At 37.5% G+C, this 20,063-nt stretch overlaps 2 protein-coding genes and 1 long non-coding RNA gene across 4 annotated transcripts; 1 reads left to right on the top strand and 2 right to left on the bottom strand.

Annotated features, from left to right (window-relative positions):
* Positions 1 to 6,009: 6,009 nt before the first annotated feature.
* On the top strand, positions 6,010 to 9,705 carry LOC104084829 (L-aspartate oxidase 2-b, chloroplastic). Of its 2 annotated transcripts, XM_070177264.1 has the most exons (8): positions 6,010 to 6,146; positions 6,310 to 6,452; positions 6,597 to 6,960; positions 7,052 to 7,294; positions 7,397 to 7,453; positions 7,555 to 7,635; positions 8,066 to 8,127; positions 8,351 to 9,705. In XM_070177264.1, the coding sequence occupies exons 2-8, from the start codon at positions 6,319 to 6,321 to the stop codon at positions 9,354 to 9,356; spliced, it is 1,947 nt and encodes a 648-aa protein (XP_070033365.1). In that variant the 5' UTR covers positions 6,010 to 6,146; positions 6,310 to 6,318; the 3' UTR covers positions 9,357 to 9,705. The 2 variants fall into 2 exon arrangements, with proteins under 2 accessions (XP_070033365.1, XP_033508968.1); XM_033653077.2 differs by lacking the exon at positions 6,010 to 6,146 and having other exon boundaries at positions 6,296 to 6,452.
* Positions 9,706 to 10,600: 895 nt separating this feature from the next.
* LOC104084830 (uncharacterized) lies at positions 10,601 to 11,157 on the bottom strand. Its single transcript, XR_683691.3, has 2 exons — positions 10,997 to 11,157; positions 10,601 to 10,913 (listed from the first exon to the last, which is right to left on the bottom strand). It is a non-coding gene; the product is annotated as an uncharacterized lncRNA (long non-coding RNA).
* A 3,908-nt stretch (positions 11,158 to 15,065) lies between these two features.
* On the bottom strand, positions 15,066 to 15,818 carry LOC117273869 (secreted RxLR effector protein 161-like). The gene has a single exon (XM_033653076.1). The coding sequence runs from the start codon at positions 15,816 to 15,818 to the stop codon at positions 15,066 to 15,068; it is 753 nt and encodes a 250-aa protein (XP_033508967.1).
* Between the last annotated feature and the right edge of the window lie 4,245 nt (positions 15,819 to 20,063).

The raw sequence follows: 20,063 nt of genomic DNA, 5'->3' as shown, positions 1-20,063 counted from the left end.
GTTGGAAAAATGGAGGAAGAGTTCCCTAACCGAATTTCTGAGTTTTGATTGGATTTAGACATTGGATTTGGTTAATTTTGGTACAAGTGAACTCGTGACTGAATGAGTGTTCATATTTAATAACTTTTACCCGATTCCGAGACGTGGGTCCGGGGAGGCTTTTTAGGACGGATTTCGGAAGTTTTATTAAAATCTTGATTTCATTAATTTGATTAGTCTATTATAGTTGTATTAATAATATGTAATTATTTTTGGTTAGATTTGGGCCATTCGGAGTCGGATATTCGTGAAAAATGCATTGTTACTGATTGGTTGAGCTTGGTTCGAGGTAAGTGGCTTGCCTAACCTTGTGTGGGGGAACTTCCCTTAGGATTTGGTACTGCTTTAGATATATGAGCGTCGTGTACGTGAGGTGACGAGTGCGTACACGGGCTATTATTGCAAAACTCCGTTTTCATTAAGTAAAATACATGTCTTCCTTTAACTGAGCTACACTAGCATATTAATTTATCATGTTTAGTCTAGAACAACATGTCTACGTGTCTTAATTACTTATGTGAACTCTGTGCATCATGCTTAGTAAATTTCCTGCTTCTTCCTTGACTAGTACTTAGTCTAAATCGTAAGATTTCGTGATGTAGTTGTATTTCTATTATTTGCGCTGCATATTTACTTTGGGACTACGAAACGGTATTCCGGTAGATCCCCCTGTTCTGAATATTTACTTTGGGATTACGGAACGGTATTCCGGTAGATCCCTCTGTCATGCATATTTACATTGGGACTACGGAACGGTATTCCGGTAGATCCCCCTGCTCTGCATATTTACTTTGGGACTACAGAACTGTATTTCGGTAGATTCCCCTGCTCTGCATATTTACTTTGGGACTACAGGACGGTATTCCGGTAGATCCCCTGCTATGCATATTTATTTTTGGACTACGGAACGGTATTCCGGTAGATCCCCTATTGTTATTTCTGTGTACTGAGCTGTTGACTTGCTATTATTTCATTCTTGTTAAATTTCAGTACTTAGTTTTACTGTAATATTTTATTCTGTCTTAGTTTATTATATATATACCAGCAGGGCCCTAACCTGATATTATCCCTACTCGACTGAGGTTAGGCTTGACACTTACTAGGTGCCGTTGTGGTGTACTCATGCTACTCTTCTGCACATGTTTTTCATGTGCAGATCCAGGTGCTCTTTATCAGCCGCACTATCAGTGAGCCGGGACAGCTTTAGAGACTTCAAGGTATATCTGCCGCGTCCGCAGACCTCGGAATCCCCTTCTACTCTTCCCCATGTCCATTATCTTATGTATTTTCCCTTTGTTAGACTCTGATGTATATAGATACTAGATTTTCCTTCTGTAGTTTGTGACTTACGATATTCCGGGTTTTGGGAGAGTTATGTACCTTTCGAGAGTGACCGTGGTATATGCCGAGCGGCATCTTAATATCTTATTCAGAATCTACCTGTAAATTGCTAGTTTTAATGTTTTCGTTTTATTTCCGCAAAAGTGTTACGCTTACCTAGTCGTAGAGACTAGGTGCCGTCACGACGGTTCAAGGAGGGAGAACTTAGGTCGTGACAAGTTGGTATCAGAGCTATAGGTTCATAGGTGTCGTGAGTCACAAACTGAAAGAGAGGCAAGTTGAGCCCAAGGTTTATTGGTCCTTTTGAGGTGTTGCGGCGAGTTGGGGAAGTTGTTTATGAGCTTCCCTTACCTCCCAGCCTAGCAGGAGTTCATCCGGTATTTCATGTTTCGATGCTCCGGAAGTATCACGGCGATCCGTCCCATGTATTGGATTTCAGCTCAGTCCATTTGGACAAGGATCTATCTTATGTTGAGGAGCCAGTAGCTATTTTAGACAGACATGTTATAAAGCTAAGGTCAAAGAATATTGCTTCCGTAAAGGTTCAGTGGAGGGGATAGTCGGTTGAGGAGATGACTTGGGAGACCAAGCAGGATATGCATAGCAGTTATCCTCATCTTTTCACCACTTCAAGTATGTCTCTATACTAGTTCGAGGACGAACGATTGTTTTAAGAGGGGGAGGATGTAATAACCCGACCGGTCATTTTGAAAGTAATAGCTCCGATCCCATATTTACTATTTTTCCCACATCTATTTCTCCTATTCTGACTTATCGGGAGGCTTCGTTTTGGTTTTTGGAGTGTTTCGGGACACTTAGTCCCTAAAACGGGAGCATAAGTCTTAGGACTTTGACCGTAGTCAGAAGTGAAGACGACTCCGGAATGGAGTTTCGTCGGTTCTGTTAGCTCCGTTGGATGATTTTGGACTTAGGAGCGTGTTCGGAATGTGTTTTGAAGGTCTGTAGCTCATTTAAGCTTGAAATGGCGAAAGTCAAATTTTTGGGAAGTTTGACCGGTAGTGGACTTTTTGATATCGGGATCAGATTCCAATTTCGGAAGTTGGAGTAGGTCCGTAATGTTAAATATGACTTGTGTGCAAAATTTGGGGTCAATCGAACGTGGTTTGATAGGTTTTGGTATCGGTTGTCGAATTTGATAAATTCAAAGTTCTTTAAGTTTGAATCGGAGGATGATTCATGATTTTAGCGTTGTTTGAGGTCGTTTGAGGGCTCGACTAAGTTCGTATGGTGTTTCAGGATTGGTTGGTATGTTTGGCCAAGGTCCTAGGGGCCTCTGGTGAGTTTCGGGTGCTTAACAGATGGAAAATTTGACTTGTGCATATTCTGAAGTTGCTGGTTCTGGTGTTTTCGCACCTGCGGACGGTTCCGCAAAAGCGAGAAAAAGGTTGCAGGTGCGCTTTTAATCTTGAGGGCCAGTGGTCGCAAGTGCGACGAGTAAGCCGCAGAAGCGGAGCCGCATATGTGGAAGAGAGGTCGCATAAGCAGATTTGGGGAGGAAGCCAAGTTTCGCAGAAGCGGACGATTGAGCACTGAAGCGCATCCGCAGATGCGGATATATGTCAGCAGGTGCGGAGCCGAGGAATTTAATGAAATTCCGCAGGTGCGGAGCTTTAGCCGTAGAAGCGGTACCGCAAAAGCGGTTAATGGACCGCATGTGCGGCTTGACTAGCAGATAAGGGGCCAAATCGAGGGTTTGATTTATTTCTTCATTTTTGAACTTGGGAGCTCGGGAATTGGTGATTTTTCGAGGGATTTTTAGAGAGAGCTTTGGGGTAACTATTCCTAACTCGTTTTTGGTTGTATTTCATTAATCTATAGTTGTTTCCTCCATTTAATTTCGGATTTGGATTGAAAAGTTGGGAAAATGGGGGAAGAATTCCCTAACCGAATTTCTGAGTTTTGATTGGGATTTAGACATCAGATTTGGTTAATTTTGGTAAGAGTGAACTCGTGAGTGAATGGGTGTTCATATTTGGTAACTTTTACCCGATTTCGAGACATGGACCCGGGGAGGATTTTTAGGACGGATTTCAGATTTTTTATTAAAATCTTGATTTCATTAATTAGATTAGTCTATTATAGTTGTATTTATGATATGTAATTAATTTTGGCTAGATTTGGGCCATTCAGAGTCAGATATTCATGAAAAAGGCATTGTTACTGATTGATTGAGCTTGGTTCGAGGTAAGTGGCTTGCCTAACCTTGTGTGGGGGAACTCCCCTTAGGATTTGGTACTACTTTTGATATATGAGCTCTGTGTATGTGAGGTGACAAGTGCGTACACGGGCTATTATTGCAAAACTCCATTTTCATTAAGTAATATACCTGTCTTCCTTTAACTGAGCTACACTAGCATATTAATTTATCCTGTTTAGTCTAGAACAACATGTCTACGTGTCTTAATTGCTTATGTGAACTCTGTGCATCATGCTTAGTAAATTTTCTGCTTCTTTCTTGACTGATACTTAGTCTAAATCGTAAGATTTCGTGATGTAGTTGTATTTCTATTGTTTGCGCTGTATATTTACTTTGGGACTACAGAGCGATATTTCGGTAGATCCCCCATTCTGCATATTTACTTTGGGATTACGGAACGGTATTCCGGTAGATCCCTCTGTCATGTATATTTACTTTGGGACTACAAAACGGTATTCCGGTAGATCCCCCTGCTCTGCATATTTACTTTGGGACTATAGAACGGTATTCCGGTAGATCCCCATGCTCTGCATATTTACTTTGGGACTACGGAAAGGGGTTCCGGTAAATCCCCCCTATTTTTGCACATTTACATTTGGGACTACGAGACGGTATCCTGGGAGATCCCCTATTGTTATTTCTGTGTACTGAGTTGTTGACTTGCTATGATTTCATTCTTGTTAAATTTCAGTACTTATTTTTACTGCAATATTTCATTCTGTCTTAGTTTATTATATATATACCATGACCTGATCTCGTCACTACTCGACCGAGGTTAGGCTTGGCACTTATTGGGTACCGTTGTGGTATACTCATGCTACTCTTCTGCACATATTTTTTGTGTGCAGATCCAGGTGCTCCTTATCAGTGAGCCGGGACAGCTTTGGAGACTTCAAGGTATATCTTCCGCGTCCGCAGACCTCGGAGTCCCCTTCTACTCTTCCCCACGTCCATTATCTTCTGTATTTTCCTTTTGTTAGACTCTGAAGTATAGAGACACTAGATTTTCCTTCTGTTGTTTGTAACTTACGATATTTCGGGTTTTGGGAGAGTTATGTATATTTCGAGAGTGACCGTGGTATATGCCGAGCGACATCTTAATTTCTTATTTAGAATCTACCTGTAAATTGCTAGTTTTAATGTTTTCGTTTCATTTCCGCAAAAGTGTTAGGCTTACCTAGTCGTAGAGACTAGGTGTCGTCACGACGGTTCAAGGAGGGAGAACTTGGGTCGTGACACCTTAATATTATTGTGCCATTTCGAACCAAAATATTAAGTAATTTTTATTATAATTCAAACTATTAATAGTAAATTTATGTTTTTTTGTATATATAACAAGAAAAGAGTAATCTGATCAGGAAAAAACATAGATTCAAATTAGAACTCATGATATTACTGTTCAAACTGTAATAACTTTACCATTTGAATTTTTATGACTATTTTGAATGTCAAGTAAACATTTCAAGGTACAATAAAAAGAAAGAGCAGACAATTGGTATCTTCTTTAGAAATATTTGTTTCTATATTTTCAGGTCCACTTCTAATGTAACACATATTTTTTCTTATGTTAAAAGAAGACATCTCATCTTATTTAATACTATTAACAAATGAACTATGAAAAATGCAAACTCTTTGATTGTTCACAACTTGACGAGGTTTAAATAAATTATAATCTTTGTCTTAAATATACGCGCTAAGAAACTACCAAAATGTGTTGCCTATGAATTTTGTGCTACCAAAAATAGAATATGAGGAAATAACAACTCACAAACACAAAGAAAATTAAGTTGATGAAATATTGTCCACCTTTTATTTCTTCTTCATTAATGTTTAATCCCAACAACATAAGTTTAAAACCAAATGATTAACTCAAAAATGCAATAGTTTTTATTGAATAAAGATGCATATGAAATATCCGTATTTAAACATATTATTTAAATTAACTAAAAGATCTTTGCAAAACAATTGGAGTAATACAATTAAGGAAATTATTTTTGTAATAAAATGTTGGGACATGCTCAGCAGCATGGCCAGCCCTCCTGTAGTATACATATATGCAGCAATTAAGTAGTCCTTAATGATTGAATTACATTACACCTAAACAAATGCATAAACCACGTGGTATTTGCAAGTGAACAGCTGAAAGTCCATAGCACCTCAAAAAAGACTAAGGTAACGTGGGTATCAATATATGCAGCAATTAAGTAATAAGGACCGAATCACATAGTATCCCTAAACAAATATAAGTGATACATAGTATCCCCTAAACAAATATAAGTGATAAGGTACGAATCACTAAACAAATGCATAAACCACGTGGGCGTTTGGAAGTGAAGTCATAAGCACCTCTAAAATTGATCAAATTACACAGTTATCCCTAAACAAATGCATAATACCGAAACTACCCCTGCACGACCATAATACTTCACTTATATAGTTATGGCTTCTGCTTCCTTGGCCAGCAATCATTTCATCTGTAACTTCGAATTCCAGTTCCATTTTCACTTGATCGTACTTCGAAGCGCCATATTTTCCCCTTTAAGCTAAGGTAATTGTATTGTTTAACAAATTTACATGTTCCAAATGAATATTAATTGTTAATTCCTATTATCATCCTGAAACAAAATTTTCTCTATATGTAGCCTTTACGTACTATATTCGCTCATGCTTTAATGTGTAATGCATAACAAGATTTTACCTTAAATATCCAGATCGATCATATGGCAACTGGTATCGCTTCAGGATGCGGACAGTTACACTTGAGGAAGCCTGTCTACTTGAGGAATAGCTATGGAAATAAAGCTCACTGTCATTCCAATGTGATTCTCAACGGCACGCAAAACCAGATCGCTTGGTACGTTTTAGGGGTAAACCAGTAATATCTTTTTCATGAAATGATTAATAGTCAAACTATTATCCATGGCTCACTTTACGCAATAAATTTTAAAAGTATTCTTAAACATCGCGCTAATAATCTGATGGTGATATGCTTTTCCAGGTCTAGTTGGGTTTCAAATGTCTTGCGAGTTAATAGAAGTAGCTATCCAGAATGTCAAGTGATCAAGACAAACTGGAAGTCTAGCCGAGGAACAATCAAATCGTGCCAGCAGAGAGATGGATCAGTTACTAGGTACTTCGATTTCACTGTGATTGGTAGTGGAATTGCTGGCCTTCGATATGCACTTGAGGTTGCCAAGCATGGAACTGTGGCTGTAATAACCAAGGCTGAGCCACATGAGAGTAGCACTAACTATGCTCAAGGTGGTGTAAGTGCTGTGCTCTGCCCTTTGGATTCAGTGGAGAGCCATATGCAAGATACAATTGTGGCAGGTGCTTATCTCTGTGATAAGGAGACTGTTAGAGTAAGTTCACACAGAATATATTCAGTTTGGAGACTATAAATTTCCCCCTTTTGCCTTTACTATAAGTGTATCTCTCCTTTAATTTCTCCAGGTAGTGTGTACTGAAGGACCTGAGAGAATTAGAGAACTGATCGCTATGGGTGCTTCATTCGATCATGGGGAGGACGGAAATCTGGATCTAGCCAGGGAAGGAGGCCACTCCCATCGTCGAATTGTCCATGCTGCTGATATGACTGGCAGAGAGATAGAAAGAGCTCTATTAGAGGCAGTTTTTAAGAATCCTAATATACATGTGTTTCAACACCATTTTGCTATAGATTTGTTGACCACTCAGGTTAGTTTATTAGTGTGAAAAAAGTTTTTCTATAGTTGTGTAAAGGTGGCAATTGAACTGTTCAGTAAGGATTTAATGTTGTAATTTGTATGCCAAATGCAGGATGGTTCTGACATAGTATGTCATGGCGTTGATACTATACACACGGAAACGAAGGAGGTAAGCACCAGTTGCTTTCACTCATGTTGACTTTTGAACATTTCTTCAAAAGGACGCAAATTGATTTTTATGGCTTCTGCGCTCTTACTTGTGTTTTTTAGGTTATAAGATTCATTTCAAAAGTGACTTTGCTGGCATCAGGTGGAGTTGGACATATCTATCCAAGTACTACTAATCCGACGGTATGGGTTTCAATATCTTTTCCTACAAAATCTTGTTAGTTATGATTAATGTCACGCTCCAAAAATAAATGAGCTGGACATGGCACTCGAACGATGCCTTGAAACTAGTGACAGAGCGAACCAACATCCATTATATACTCCCTGCCCTAAATGCCTAAAAAAGGATTCTGGGTAGTCGAATAACAGATGATTCTCTGCCTGGAAGTGTGAATTCTTATTCTATACACCCATAATTTATGTACAGTAAAAGCAAGATACATGGTTCAAAGTTTTACTAATTACCCGGGTCAGGCATCTGCTGTGGCTCTGTAATTGGTGGTTGGGTCAATTCTGTTTTTATACTTTGACCATTTGTGCCAACAGAAAAGTTTAACCCTGTTGAATGTGGGCTTGTTTAAATTTCTAATTCATATTGACATTATGATCATAGGTTGCAACTGGTGATGGAATGGCTATGGCTCATCGAGCTCAAGCTGTAATTTCCAACATGGAGTAAGTGATCCTCAGTTGCATTATTTTTATTGTACAATATCTCTGCCTCTGCTTTAGTGAGTTTTGTGCTGTAAAATCTGCTGATCTAGATTTCATCCTTTTTTTCCCCCTGATTTCTGCATCTTGTTCAGCATTTCGTTCAGAATTTGCACTTTCGACTAAAAACACAAGGGTGTTAAAAAATTTGCATTATTAATAACGATTCTCTTCCTCGTGTTGCCAGGTTTGTGCAATTCCACCCAACTGCCTTGGCTGATGAAGGCCTTCCCAACATACCAAGTGCCAGAGAGAATGCTTTTTTGATAACTGAAGCTGTCAGAGGTGATGGAGGCATCCTTTACAACTTAGATATGGAAAGATTTATGCCAATGTATGATGAAAGAGCAGAACTTGCCCCGAGAGATGTGGTAGCAAGAAGTATAGATGACCAGCTCAAAAAGCGTGGCGAAAAGTATGTTCTTCTTGATATCAGTCACAAGCCCAGAGAGAAGGTTCTTTCTCATTTTCCTAATATAGCTGCTGAGTGTCTCCGCCATGGGTTAGACATAACACAGCAGCCGATTCCGGTGGTTCCTGCTGCTCACTACATGTGTGGTGGAGTCCGTGCTGGACTCGAGGGTGAGACTAATGTGCAAGGTCTTTATGTGGCAGGTGAAGTTGCATGTACTGGTTTACATGGTGCTAACCGACTTGCTAGCAACTCATTGCTTGAAGCACTAGTGTTTGCACGAAGAGCTGTACAGCCTTCAATTGATCATGTGAACGTGTCTAGAATTGATCACGGTGCTTCAAGTTGGTGGCCGCGGCCTGTAGCCCCCATGGTACTAGGAGATACAGTACTTAACAAAGTCATCTGTCGGACAAGGGAAGTGAGGAAAGAACTACAGTCAATCATGTGGGAATATGTTGGAATTGTTAGGTCTAACTCAAGACTAAACACTGCTGAGAAGAGAATCAGAGAGTTGGAGTTGGAATGGGAAACATACCTATTTCAGCATGGCTGGGAACCAACAATGGTTGGAGTAGAGGCTTGTGAGATGAGGAATCTCTTCTGTTGTGCCAACTTGGTAGTTAGCAGTGCTCTTTCTCGACATGAGAGTCGTGGGCTTCACTACACCACTGATTTTCCTCATGTTGAGGAAAGCGAGAGGTTGCCAACGGTCATTTTTCCTTCTCAGCGAAATAACTCATGGAGCTCACGCCAATTACACGCGCAGCCGATAAGTTAGATATCTCTTTCCTATTTGCCATTCTTCCTGCCAAAACATCTCCAGTGCAGGACATGATTTGTCGATTTTACCGGGTTGCAGGGGTGTATCTATTGGAAGGGGTATGTGTTCACATGAACATATACTCTTTTCCCTAAATTATGTATAATAATATATATTTCTTCAATGTTTTTTAAGTATGTAAGTGTGTCAGTCAAGCTCAAAGAGTTCTATCGTTCAATAATTATTAGGTGTATCTTAACAAGTAAAATTGGGATTTTAAATCCCATGTCTATTTTGTGGTTTTTCCCGTTATCTTTTCCGTTGAAGGTTAAAATCTCACATTTCTCTTGTTGGTTTTTCCTAAAAATGTGTCTACCCACGAGGATGGGCATGTCTTGTGTCTCCTATTGCCTTTTAGTTAAGTATTTTTTTTTCTTGGGAAAATAACAGTTTTAGTTAACTATCAAAGAAGAGATAACAACTTATTACAAATTATATGCGAGAAGCACGGTGCCTGTCATGCTTCAGAAAGTCATAATGGCAAATCAAAATTATCGCCCTCCTAGGTCAAACATCAATATGGTTTCATTCTTCTTCTTCACAAATCCATAAGTCAATGACACACAATAGGTTCATTAATGATTCAGAGAACATCTAATCCAGCGAGGGGTCGTTTGGTTTGAATACGGCTTATGACGGGATTAGGTATGCTAAAATTAGTTATGTTGGGATTAGTTATCCTGATATTATTTTTTATCCACTGTTTGGTATGTTAACGATCGGGTACCCCTAAGTAATTTAATGAAAAGGAATCAACAATTGTTTCAACAAGAACAAAACACCTATTGGTGCTTGAGAAAATATAGATGTCTCGGGCATTAAATCCATGATAAAGGCTAATGCGTACCTCAATCTTTTAGCTCTTCCATTACTTAAAAGAGTTTCCCCCTACTGTACAAAGTAAATGAGGGGAATAAAGAAATCCATAAAAGAAATTTCCTATTTATGGTTTAGTAATTTCTGAATGCAAGTTTTGACAATTTATTAAAAGCATATCACAGGTCACGAGCTTTAATTAGTTAAGTAAGCAACTTGTTAAATGTGCAAGACCTGATTCTTTGGGCAACGATATCACTCAAGAGACTTGTTCGCCAAGCCACTCTCGTCAAAATAAACATCAGATTTGCCGAGTGCAAGATAAATTAATTTTCGCAAAAAAAAAAAAAAAAAAAAAAAAAAAAACAGGAAGCAAGACCAATAAGTGCTAGAGCAACTTTTTGGCACCTTTACATCTCAGGTAATGTGTATCCATTTTACTGCATTGCGTATGTCTAGAGACAGAACATCACACACCTTGACAATGGAAACAAGCTGGACCTCAAAATACACAACTTAGTTGGACAACAGTGAAATCTTGCTTCGACTCTAATGAAATAAAAGACATATTCCAGGTGCAATTGTTCGTAGTGCAATTCACCCTTCTTCATCGTCTAGGATAGTTCTTTTAGCTAGTCTGTAACTTGCCCTGTTCATGGCAAATCACAAGTGCGTGATAGATTCGAGACCCAAGGAACCCTGAGCTCAAAATTGGGGAAATTAGAGAAAAGGCATCGAGAATTAACCAATAATCAGATCAAAATACCTCAAATCGTGAGTACCTCCATTAAATTTGCTCTAAATTGTGAGGTTTTGATCAAATTTAGCTCAGACAAACTTGCCTTCTTTGGAGAGAGAGAGTTGGGAAAGTTAAGTCCATTCATGACGAAAATGGTCACTAATCTATTGGAATTTGATCATTTTGGTCCTTAATGTATCCACTTGACCTACATAGTCCTTAACCTATTTAAAAAGGTGACTCTTTTGGCTTGAAACCCAATTACTAATGGTATAGCTAAAAAAGATATTAAAATTATGAGTTAATATCCTAAAACTCTCTTAAACTATTCAACTTTTGTCAATTTCCTATTTTTACTATTCGGTATCTCCAAAATTATATTCTCCCTCATACTAAAAACCCATCATTGGATTATTTGAGGTACGTTTGGTACACGTTTTTAATTAATGAAAAAAAATTATATTTAACTCATTGTAATGTAAAAACTTGTTTAATTATTTTTTTCTAATTATTCTTTTCTTTTTACTTTTTTCTTTTCTTCTTCTCTCACCTCACGTTTCCTAACAAAGAACATGAATTTTCTGGCAACTTTTCTCCTTTTCAATTCTTTTCTTCTCTCTTGTTCATCTTTTCTCTCTATCGAGATCGGCGGAAACTCACTTGGTCTGTGCGTCTACCGGGGTACCATACTTACTTCTTTTTTTTGTGATATAAGGAGTGCACAGAACTTCATAAAGAGACCCATATCCCTGGAACAACTGTAAAATAAACTCCATTTTAGTCTATCCGACTTTGACTTTGACTTGAAAGAGTGAGTTTTTTCTCACTCTTATACACAAATTACACTTTTAAGAATTTTTTTTTTATGGATTAAATCAAGGTTTGTAAAAATTTCTTTTTGGGTGAAATCTCTTACGTCGTCACAAAATTTCATTCAAATAAATAAAAACGTAATGAATAGGTAAAGGAGCATGACCAAAACAACCCAACCAACACAAGAAATTTCATGTTAGGAATGGGTAAGGAATAAATGAGTAAAACAAGAAAGGGGATAAATAATTTAAGAAGAAACAAGAGATGGAAAATCTTTTTCAGAGAAACTCAGGTGAAGAAATAAAAAAAAAGGTAAAAAAAAAAAGAAAAAAAAAAAAGAAAGGGTAAAAAATGAGAAAGAAAGCCTACATGAATATAAAAAGAATAAGGAGAAAATTTAAAAAAAATTGTACAATGATCAGACTAATTAGTCATTACACTTGGTTAGGTAGGGCCATTTTGATGGCTTTTTTCAACAGTCATGAGTCGTGTTGCGAGTTATTTCACACATTATGCCAGATATTAACGAGTGAGTTATAATATGAAAATGCATATAGTTCATGGGTTTTTGGAGATACCGCATAGTTAAAGTAGAAAAGTGATAAAAGTTGAATAGTTTAAGGAGGTTTTAGAGTATTAACTGTAGAATTATTGTTAATTTTGTCCAAGAAATACATTGTTAATTACAACGAAACTCGAATAAATTTTTTGTATAGAAAAACTAAAACCGGAATACCAAAGTTACTTATGAAGCAGTAACTTTGAACGAAGTACATGCTCCAACTAAGAACATGCAATTTGAGATTGAAAATACAAAACACATAAGCAAGTGACAGTATGAAAATAGAAACATGGACAAGAACATGTGAAGAAAGTTCATGCTCCAACTAAGACGCAAATGCAACAATTTTTATAATACAAGCAAATATGCAGCCACAAAACACTAAGCAGAAGAATGACGACTAGAAGGAGGTTAGAGGTAAATCTGCTAGTAAAAGCTAGTAGGTTACTTCTGATATACGAATGATCTTACTACTGCAAATGTATTCAATTTATTAGAAAAAAGCAGAGAAGAGACCAGCCTTGGGATTTGGAAGAATGATAAGGGGCAATGTAGTAGGGGGGAGGAAGCAGTTATTTATCCTCTTATTGTTTCAATATGATAGTATCTTGGAATGTTAGGGGATTAAATAAAGTATATAAGCATAAGGAGTTAAAGATGTTTCTTACTGACAACAATGTTAGTATGCTGGCTGATATAGAACATAGAGTCAGAGAACAACATCCTGCTTAAATAATAAAGAAGGTTGATAGTAACTGGAGGTGAGTTGCACATTATAATGCTGGTAATATAGGGAGAATCTGAATCATATCGAATTTTGTTGTTGTGGATTTTATCTCAACTATTGTGCACAAACAGTTCATTCATGGTATAGTTAAAGTCCATAATTTGAACTTGGAGTTCAATTTTACTGGAATTTATGGACTGCATACTATTCATGTTAGATCTAGTTTAAGGCCTGAGGTGAAGAGTTTAAATAACAAAATTCATAATCCCTGGTTAATCATGGGGGATCATTTTGGGAGCTGAGGAAAGATTACATAACAATCCGGTATATGAGAAAGAAATAAGGGATTTCAAGAATTTTATGAAAGACACTAGATTGACTGAGTTGAAATCAATAGGAAGGATATACACTTGGACAAATTGTCATGTTCACAACAAGATTGATTTGGCAATTGTTAATGTTGAATCATGGTTATAGTCATCTCCTCATCTTGAAGAAGTTGTGATGAATCCTGGCTTCTCTGATCATTCTGCTAAAGCTATCAAAACTGAGGCAACATCAACAAGTAGTAGAAGGCCTTTCTGATTCTTTAATTGTTTGGCAGAACACACAGATTTTCTAAGAGTAGTGGAGCATGCCTGGTAAAGGAATGCGTTAATCTAAACACATTAGATAGCGCGTAAATCGTAAAACGAGAACTTGCTTGTTCGCGTAGTGGAAGAGGAAAGAACAGATGAACCGCGACTGGAATTACTGGTCGGCGGTGGTTGTCACGGTGTGTTGGAGCAAACCCCCCCCCCCCCCATATCACAAACTAGACCCCTCGTCTGATATGGGAGAAGAGAGCGTGGAAAATTACTGCTTAGAGTAGTTTTTAGTGTACACAATAAGTGTACTTATATAGAGAATATTAAGGTTAACTAATAATCATATTGGGCCTTAAAGCCCAATTTTCCTAAATCTCACACTCACACATAATGAGAGTGCTCATCTAATATGAGAAATATATTTTCATCTCCTCAATCATTCATACAGGGAAGTAGACCGTGCGACCAGCATACTATGAGAGCTAAGTGCTATATTGTTAGGAGTATATAGCCTCTCGTCGAGTCAAACCTGCAAGTAGATCATAAAGTATGCAGTACCCTTGATCATATAAATCACATTCGATATAATCTCAAAATCTCATATATCATTATTTCTTGTATTCACAATCATAACTCATAAGTTATAACTGGTGCACCAGTGAACACAAATAAATGAGATTGCATCAATGATCTTCCTCTTCTCAAGATCCCCTTAACATTAGTTTGACTGCTTTTCTAGATATGCTCCGCTAGACCGAATCTATGTACATGGTCTTTTGGAAACATACTAAGATAGCTAACATCACACTAAGTCTCAAGTATCTGATCGGAGTCTCTAAGGGTACAAAATCTCGAGCCATCATAAAAGCTATGGGTCTCACACAACAATAAGTTGAGAATGAACTTATGTTAACCCAATTGATCGACATTAGCACACATGGTATGAAACACGTGCTATAACATTTTCTCCTTTTTTCCAAGGAGCGTATGTCTTTATCTCATAAAGAATGTTGTACAGATGATATTTAGATACCATAAGTATCTAAATTTGAGTTTCTTGATCTATAAAATCATATTTAACTCACATCTGGCTCACAAAGTAGACTAGGTGAGCGTTTTTCACCCTAATGATCTTATGTCATGGTTTAAACGATATTATGATTTTAAGCGAATAGCTCTCAGATTATCCTTATGATAATTTTGCTTAAAATCATGTCTCATCTCCTCACATCACTAAGATAAGGAGACGGTTGCCTTTGTGAGAAGGCCATCCTCTTGTCTACCTGACATACTTGTCAAAAAGAATAAAGAATGCGCATAACATTCAACAATAAAAATATGTATGTATGTAAATCAACTTTATTGATTATCAAAGAACATCAGTTTTGTGAACATGGGAAAATAAGTAACAAAATAAAGTATCTCAGAGTCTATGCAAGCCTTGAGACCTAGTGTGTCTCACAAATGCATCTCTAGACAAAGGCTTGGTCAATAGATCAGCTAACATATCCTTTGTAGACACATACTTCACATTCACTACCTTGCGTCTAACCATGTCTCTTGCATAGTTATACTTGATATCTATATGTTTGATTTTGCAATGAAACTTAGGGTCCTTGGTGGAGGATATTGCATCATCCCTATCACAGTAGACTAACACTGGCTCAGTATTTTCAACAATATCCAACAAGTGCTCCAAGAACTTTTTCAACCAAACAACTTCTTGTGTTGCTGATGCGAGAGCCACGTATTTGGCTTCCATCGTAGAAAGTGATACACATAATTGTTTCTTACTACTCCATGATATGGCGCCATCACTGAATAAGAAAACATATCCTGAGGTAGACTTCCTTTCGTCTAGGTCTCCTCTATGATCAGCATTACTGTATCCATGATAACAAAGGGCATAATCAGCAGTTCCCTTCAGATATCTCATGATCCTCTTTACTGCTTGCCAATGTGATAAACCTGGGTCGGTTTGATATCTACTTACCAAGCCAACTTCTTGACAGATATCAGGTCTAGTGCACACCATAACATATATTAGACTTACGACTGTGCTCCTATAAGGAATTCGGCTCATTCTTTCTATCTCTTCAGGAGTCTTAGGACATATCTGACTTCCCAAGGTATGGCTTTTACTGATAGGAGTTTCAACTGGGCTACTATTTTGCATATTGAATCGTTCAAGAACTTTTCTAATGTAATTCTCTTGTAACAATAAAAACACTTTGAGTACAATAAAAACACTTTTTGCAGTATTACTCTATGCTCTTCTCTCTCAATCCAAGATCCAAGCTTGCAACAATAGCTAGAACCAAGCGAACTGAGGTAAATCATACATCAAGTGAGAAAGTCTCTTCGTAGTCTATTACTTTCTGTTGTGTATACCATTTCGCCACCAGTCGAGGCTTATATCTCTCAACTGTGCCATCAACCTTGAGCTTAATTTTGAGAAACTATTTGCTCCCAATTGCTTTGCGTCCTTCAGGGAGGTCAACTAGTTCCCAAACTTTGTTGACTCTCATAGACTCCAATTCATCTTCCATTGCTTTTGTCCATTTATCCTTTGAAGAGCATGAGAGAGCCTCTTTTACATTTTTAGGCTCGTTTTCTTCTTGTAGGAGCATCATAAATAGTTTGCTGCCTTCAATATCAAATCGTCGATGGGGAATCGTTTTACGAGAACCACGTCTTATTTGTGATTCATCATTATTACCATTTGGATCAATGTTGCTCCCACTCGGATCAAGATCATTCATCATGATCCCACCTGAAACAAGATCTGTGATCATCTCGCTCCCACTTGGAACAAGATCTATTTGGTCACTTCCACTAAATATAGAAGGATTACTTTCATTCGCATCTGATGATGAAGGAGGTCTTTAATGAGAAACTAATTCATCATCTGCTAAAATGTTCCCACTCGAATGAAGTGATTTTTGTACTTCTTGATCTATTATCTCTAATAAGGTTAGGTCTTGACCTACCTCTCACTTCTTAGGGAACTCATCCTCTAAGAATGTTACATCTCGTGATTCAAACTCAGTTACACTCTCACTGTCTTGCTGACCTATAAACACATAACCCTTTGAGGTTTCAGAGTATCTTATAAAGATACTTTTCTTTCCCCTCGGGCCCAATTTGCCATATTTGTGAGAGGAATCATGTGTATAGGCATCACAACCCCAAGGTCTTAATACACTCAGGTCGAGTTATCTTCCAGTCCATAACTCATATGGAGTAGTAGTAACTGATTTTGTAGGCACTCGGTTAAGAACAAAGGTGGCAGTGGGCAACACATCACCCCAATAACTAATTGGGAGGTTAGCTTGTGCCATCATTGACCTAACCATTTCTAGGAGCGTTATGTTTCTTATCTCCGCAACACCATTTTGTTGTGGAGTATTTGGGATAGTCAACTGATGAAGTATTCCCTTTTCATCAAATAAATTATTAAACTGGGTTGATAATTATTCACGACCACGGTCAGTTCGAAGAGCTTTTATCTTCTTGTCTAATTGATTTTCCACTAAGCTCATATAGTGTTTGAAGTAACTTATTGCTTCTGATTTGTGGAAAATTAAATAGACATAACTGAAACGAGTAAAGTCATCAATAAATGTGATGAAATAACTATTTCCATGCCTAGCCCTAACATTCATAGGCCCACGTATGTCCGAATGGACTAATTGCAAAGGATATTCAGCTCTAGTCGCCTGACCAAAAGGTTTTCTTGCAGATTTTCCAGCTAGACAATTTTCACAAGTGGACAATTCCACATGTTTAATGTTGGAAAGCAAATCTTGTTTTTATAACCTTTGCATTCTTTATTGGCCAATATGACCAAGTCTATCATGCCATATGTTTACCTCACTATCATATTTATGTGAAGAAACAAACATAGAAAAACTAGCATTATTATTAAATAAATCATAATCTAAATCCATAATAATTAAACCTCTAGTCATATGACCAAATGCAAATAAAGTTGAATCAAAAGTCAACTTGGCAGAATTGCCATGACAAAACAAGTCAAATCCTAGCTTAAGCAAAACTGAAACTGAAATAACATTCCGGCGAATTGTTAGTGCAAAGAGAACATCATGCAGTATTAGGTCTCGACCACCACGCAGGACTAACTTGCATGTACTGATCCCTTCAACAAAAACTTTATTGTTGTTTTCCACATATCCACTTTGCTCCATGTGGAAATCGCCGAAATTCAACAAAGGCACTGCGTTCCCAGGCTATGTGGTCCGTTGCTCCTGAGTCTACAATCCACAAAGGATTATATTCGGTTAGAAAAGAAAAACTAGAAACACAAAGTTCACTAATTCGAGCATCGCGAAATACTTTTTTAGGAGGCTCAGAGCAATCTATGGCATAGTGACCCTTTTTTATCACAATTATAGCATTTCACTTTAGCAACTTTAACACGTTTGGGACGTCTGTTATTGCCTTTTTCAGTCTTGGCCCTTTTTGCATGTTGAGCTGGATGAGCTTGAGGTGGCCCTCTCTTCTTTTCCCAGTTTCTTTTATTTGAATCACTCTTGGTTTTGGAGGTCGTTTCCATGTGCAACTCAGCTATTGGCTTTGCAGCCTCAAGCCGTTCCTCCTCTAACTCAAAATGCCTGCGGACATCTTCTAGAGTTGTGATTCGCTCATTATGGGTCAAATGCATTTTCATATGATACCAAGAACTAGGTAAAGAGCGTATGACAACTTGGATTTGTTGTTCATCAGTCAACACATGACCAACATCTTTTAACTCCCCGATCATATTTGTCATTTGCCTCAGATGTGTTTTCATTGAATATTTTGGGAGTTTCTTATATGAATCAAATTTGATCATTAAGGATCGCAACCTTGCAGTGGAACAGGTACCAAACCTTTTCCTCAAAGAATTCCAAAGATCTATAGCTCTTTGGTGACCCTTAAACTCCCTTAGGATGTCATCATCCAAGGTGCTCAACAACGTAATGCGAGCAATGGAGTTCATTTTCTTCCAACTGTCATAGGCTTCACGCTCATGCCTATGCTGAGCAGTGTTGCCTTCCTCAGGCTCATTCATGACATTGTTAATGGCCTCCAGATCCTCTTGCTCCTCTAGCACATACTGGACTTTCAAGCTCCAGGTTTCATATTTTTTACCATTGAGTTTCAACCCTTTGTTGAGCTCAGCAACAATGTTTTTCGAAGAAGTAGTCATTCTTTAACAAAATAAAAAATATGATATTCTACATACATACATATTATGACACTAAGTATCAATTGATTAAGTTAATAAATACATATATTAATCATGGAGTCAAAAGTTCACTATGTTCTCAATCATCGTCCAAGAATTAACATATTATGAAAATTAACATATTGTTAAAATTAACATATTCGATTATTTAGCTAAGTGTCTTAATCATGTTTAAGACAACATAATTATCTATCATGATTTTATAATCCCACGTGGATCATAAGTTAACAAATAACTTATATTAGCATGCAAATAAAATTAGTGTCAAACTAATTAATATTTATTACATGCTATACAAATTTACATAAAATTTATTTTAATGTTAAACTAATTAACATATTAAACAAATTAACAAGTATTGCTAATATTAAAATAATAATATTTATATCATGCTCAATAAATTAACTTAAAGCATGTGTTAAACTAATTAATAAAAGTAGTGTTAAAAATAATTAACATTCTGTAACGACCCGATTGGTCGTTTTGAATATTGTAACCCCGTTCCCCCATTTACTGCTCAATTTATGTCTTGCAATTGATTTATGACGTATCGGGTTAGTGTTTTCGGGTCCGAAAGGAACTCGGAGTGAAATGAGATACTTTGTCTCATAATTAAAAATTTAAGTTAGAAAAGTGGATCGGATATGGACCTATGTGTAAACGACCTCGTATTTGAATTTTTATGATTCCAATAGCTCTGTATGGTGATTTTGGGCTTAGGAGCGTTCCCAGAATATTATTTGGAGGCCCGTAGAGGAATTAGGCTTGAAATGCCGAAAGTTTAATTTTTGAGAAGTTTGACCGGGGGGTTCAATTTTTGATATCGGGGTCGGAATCCGATTCTGAAAATTAGAATACCTCTATTCAGTGTTTTGAAAAGCGAGCGCTTCGTCGCTTTAAGCGAGAAGCGAGGCGAAGCGAGAAGCTGTCGCTTTTTCCTTACCGAGGCGACACGACCAGCAGAAGCGATCGCTTCAGCCAAGAAAGCGAGAAGCGATCCAGAAGCGAAAAGCGCAGAAGCGAGCGCTTCTGCCCAAAGGGGTCATTTTGAAAAAAAAAAAGTTTGGGTCTTTGTTTTTGTTATACAAAACAGACCCAAAGTGAAAAGAACTTTCTTTGTCTTGCCAAAAATTGAACGTTAGCAGCAGCAGCAGCCAACTAGGGTTCCAG

Source organism: Nicotiana tomentosiformis, chromosome 6, assembly GCF_000390325.3.
Source record: "Nicotiana tomentosiformis chromosome 6, ASM39032v3, whole genome shotgun sequence".
NCBI classification, from domain to species: domain Eukaryota; kingdom Viridiplantae; phylum Streptophyta; class Magnoliopsida; order Solanales; family Solanaceae; genus Nicotiana; species Nicotiana tomentosiformis.
This window is presented reverse-complemented; position numbering and strand designations above follow the sequence as displayed.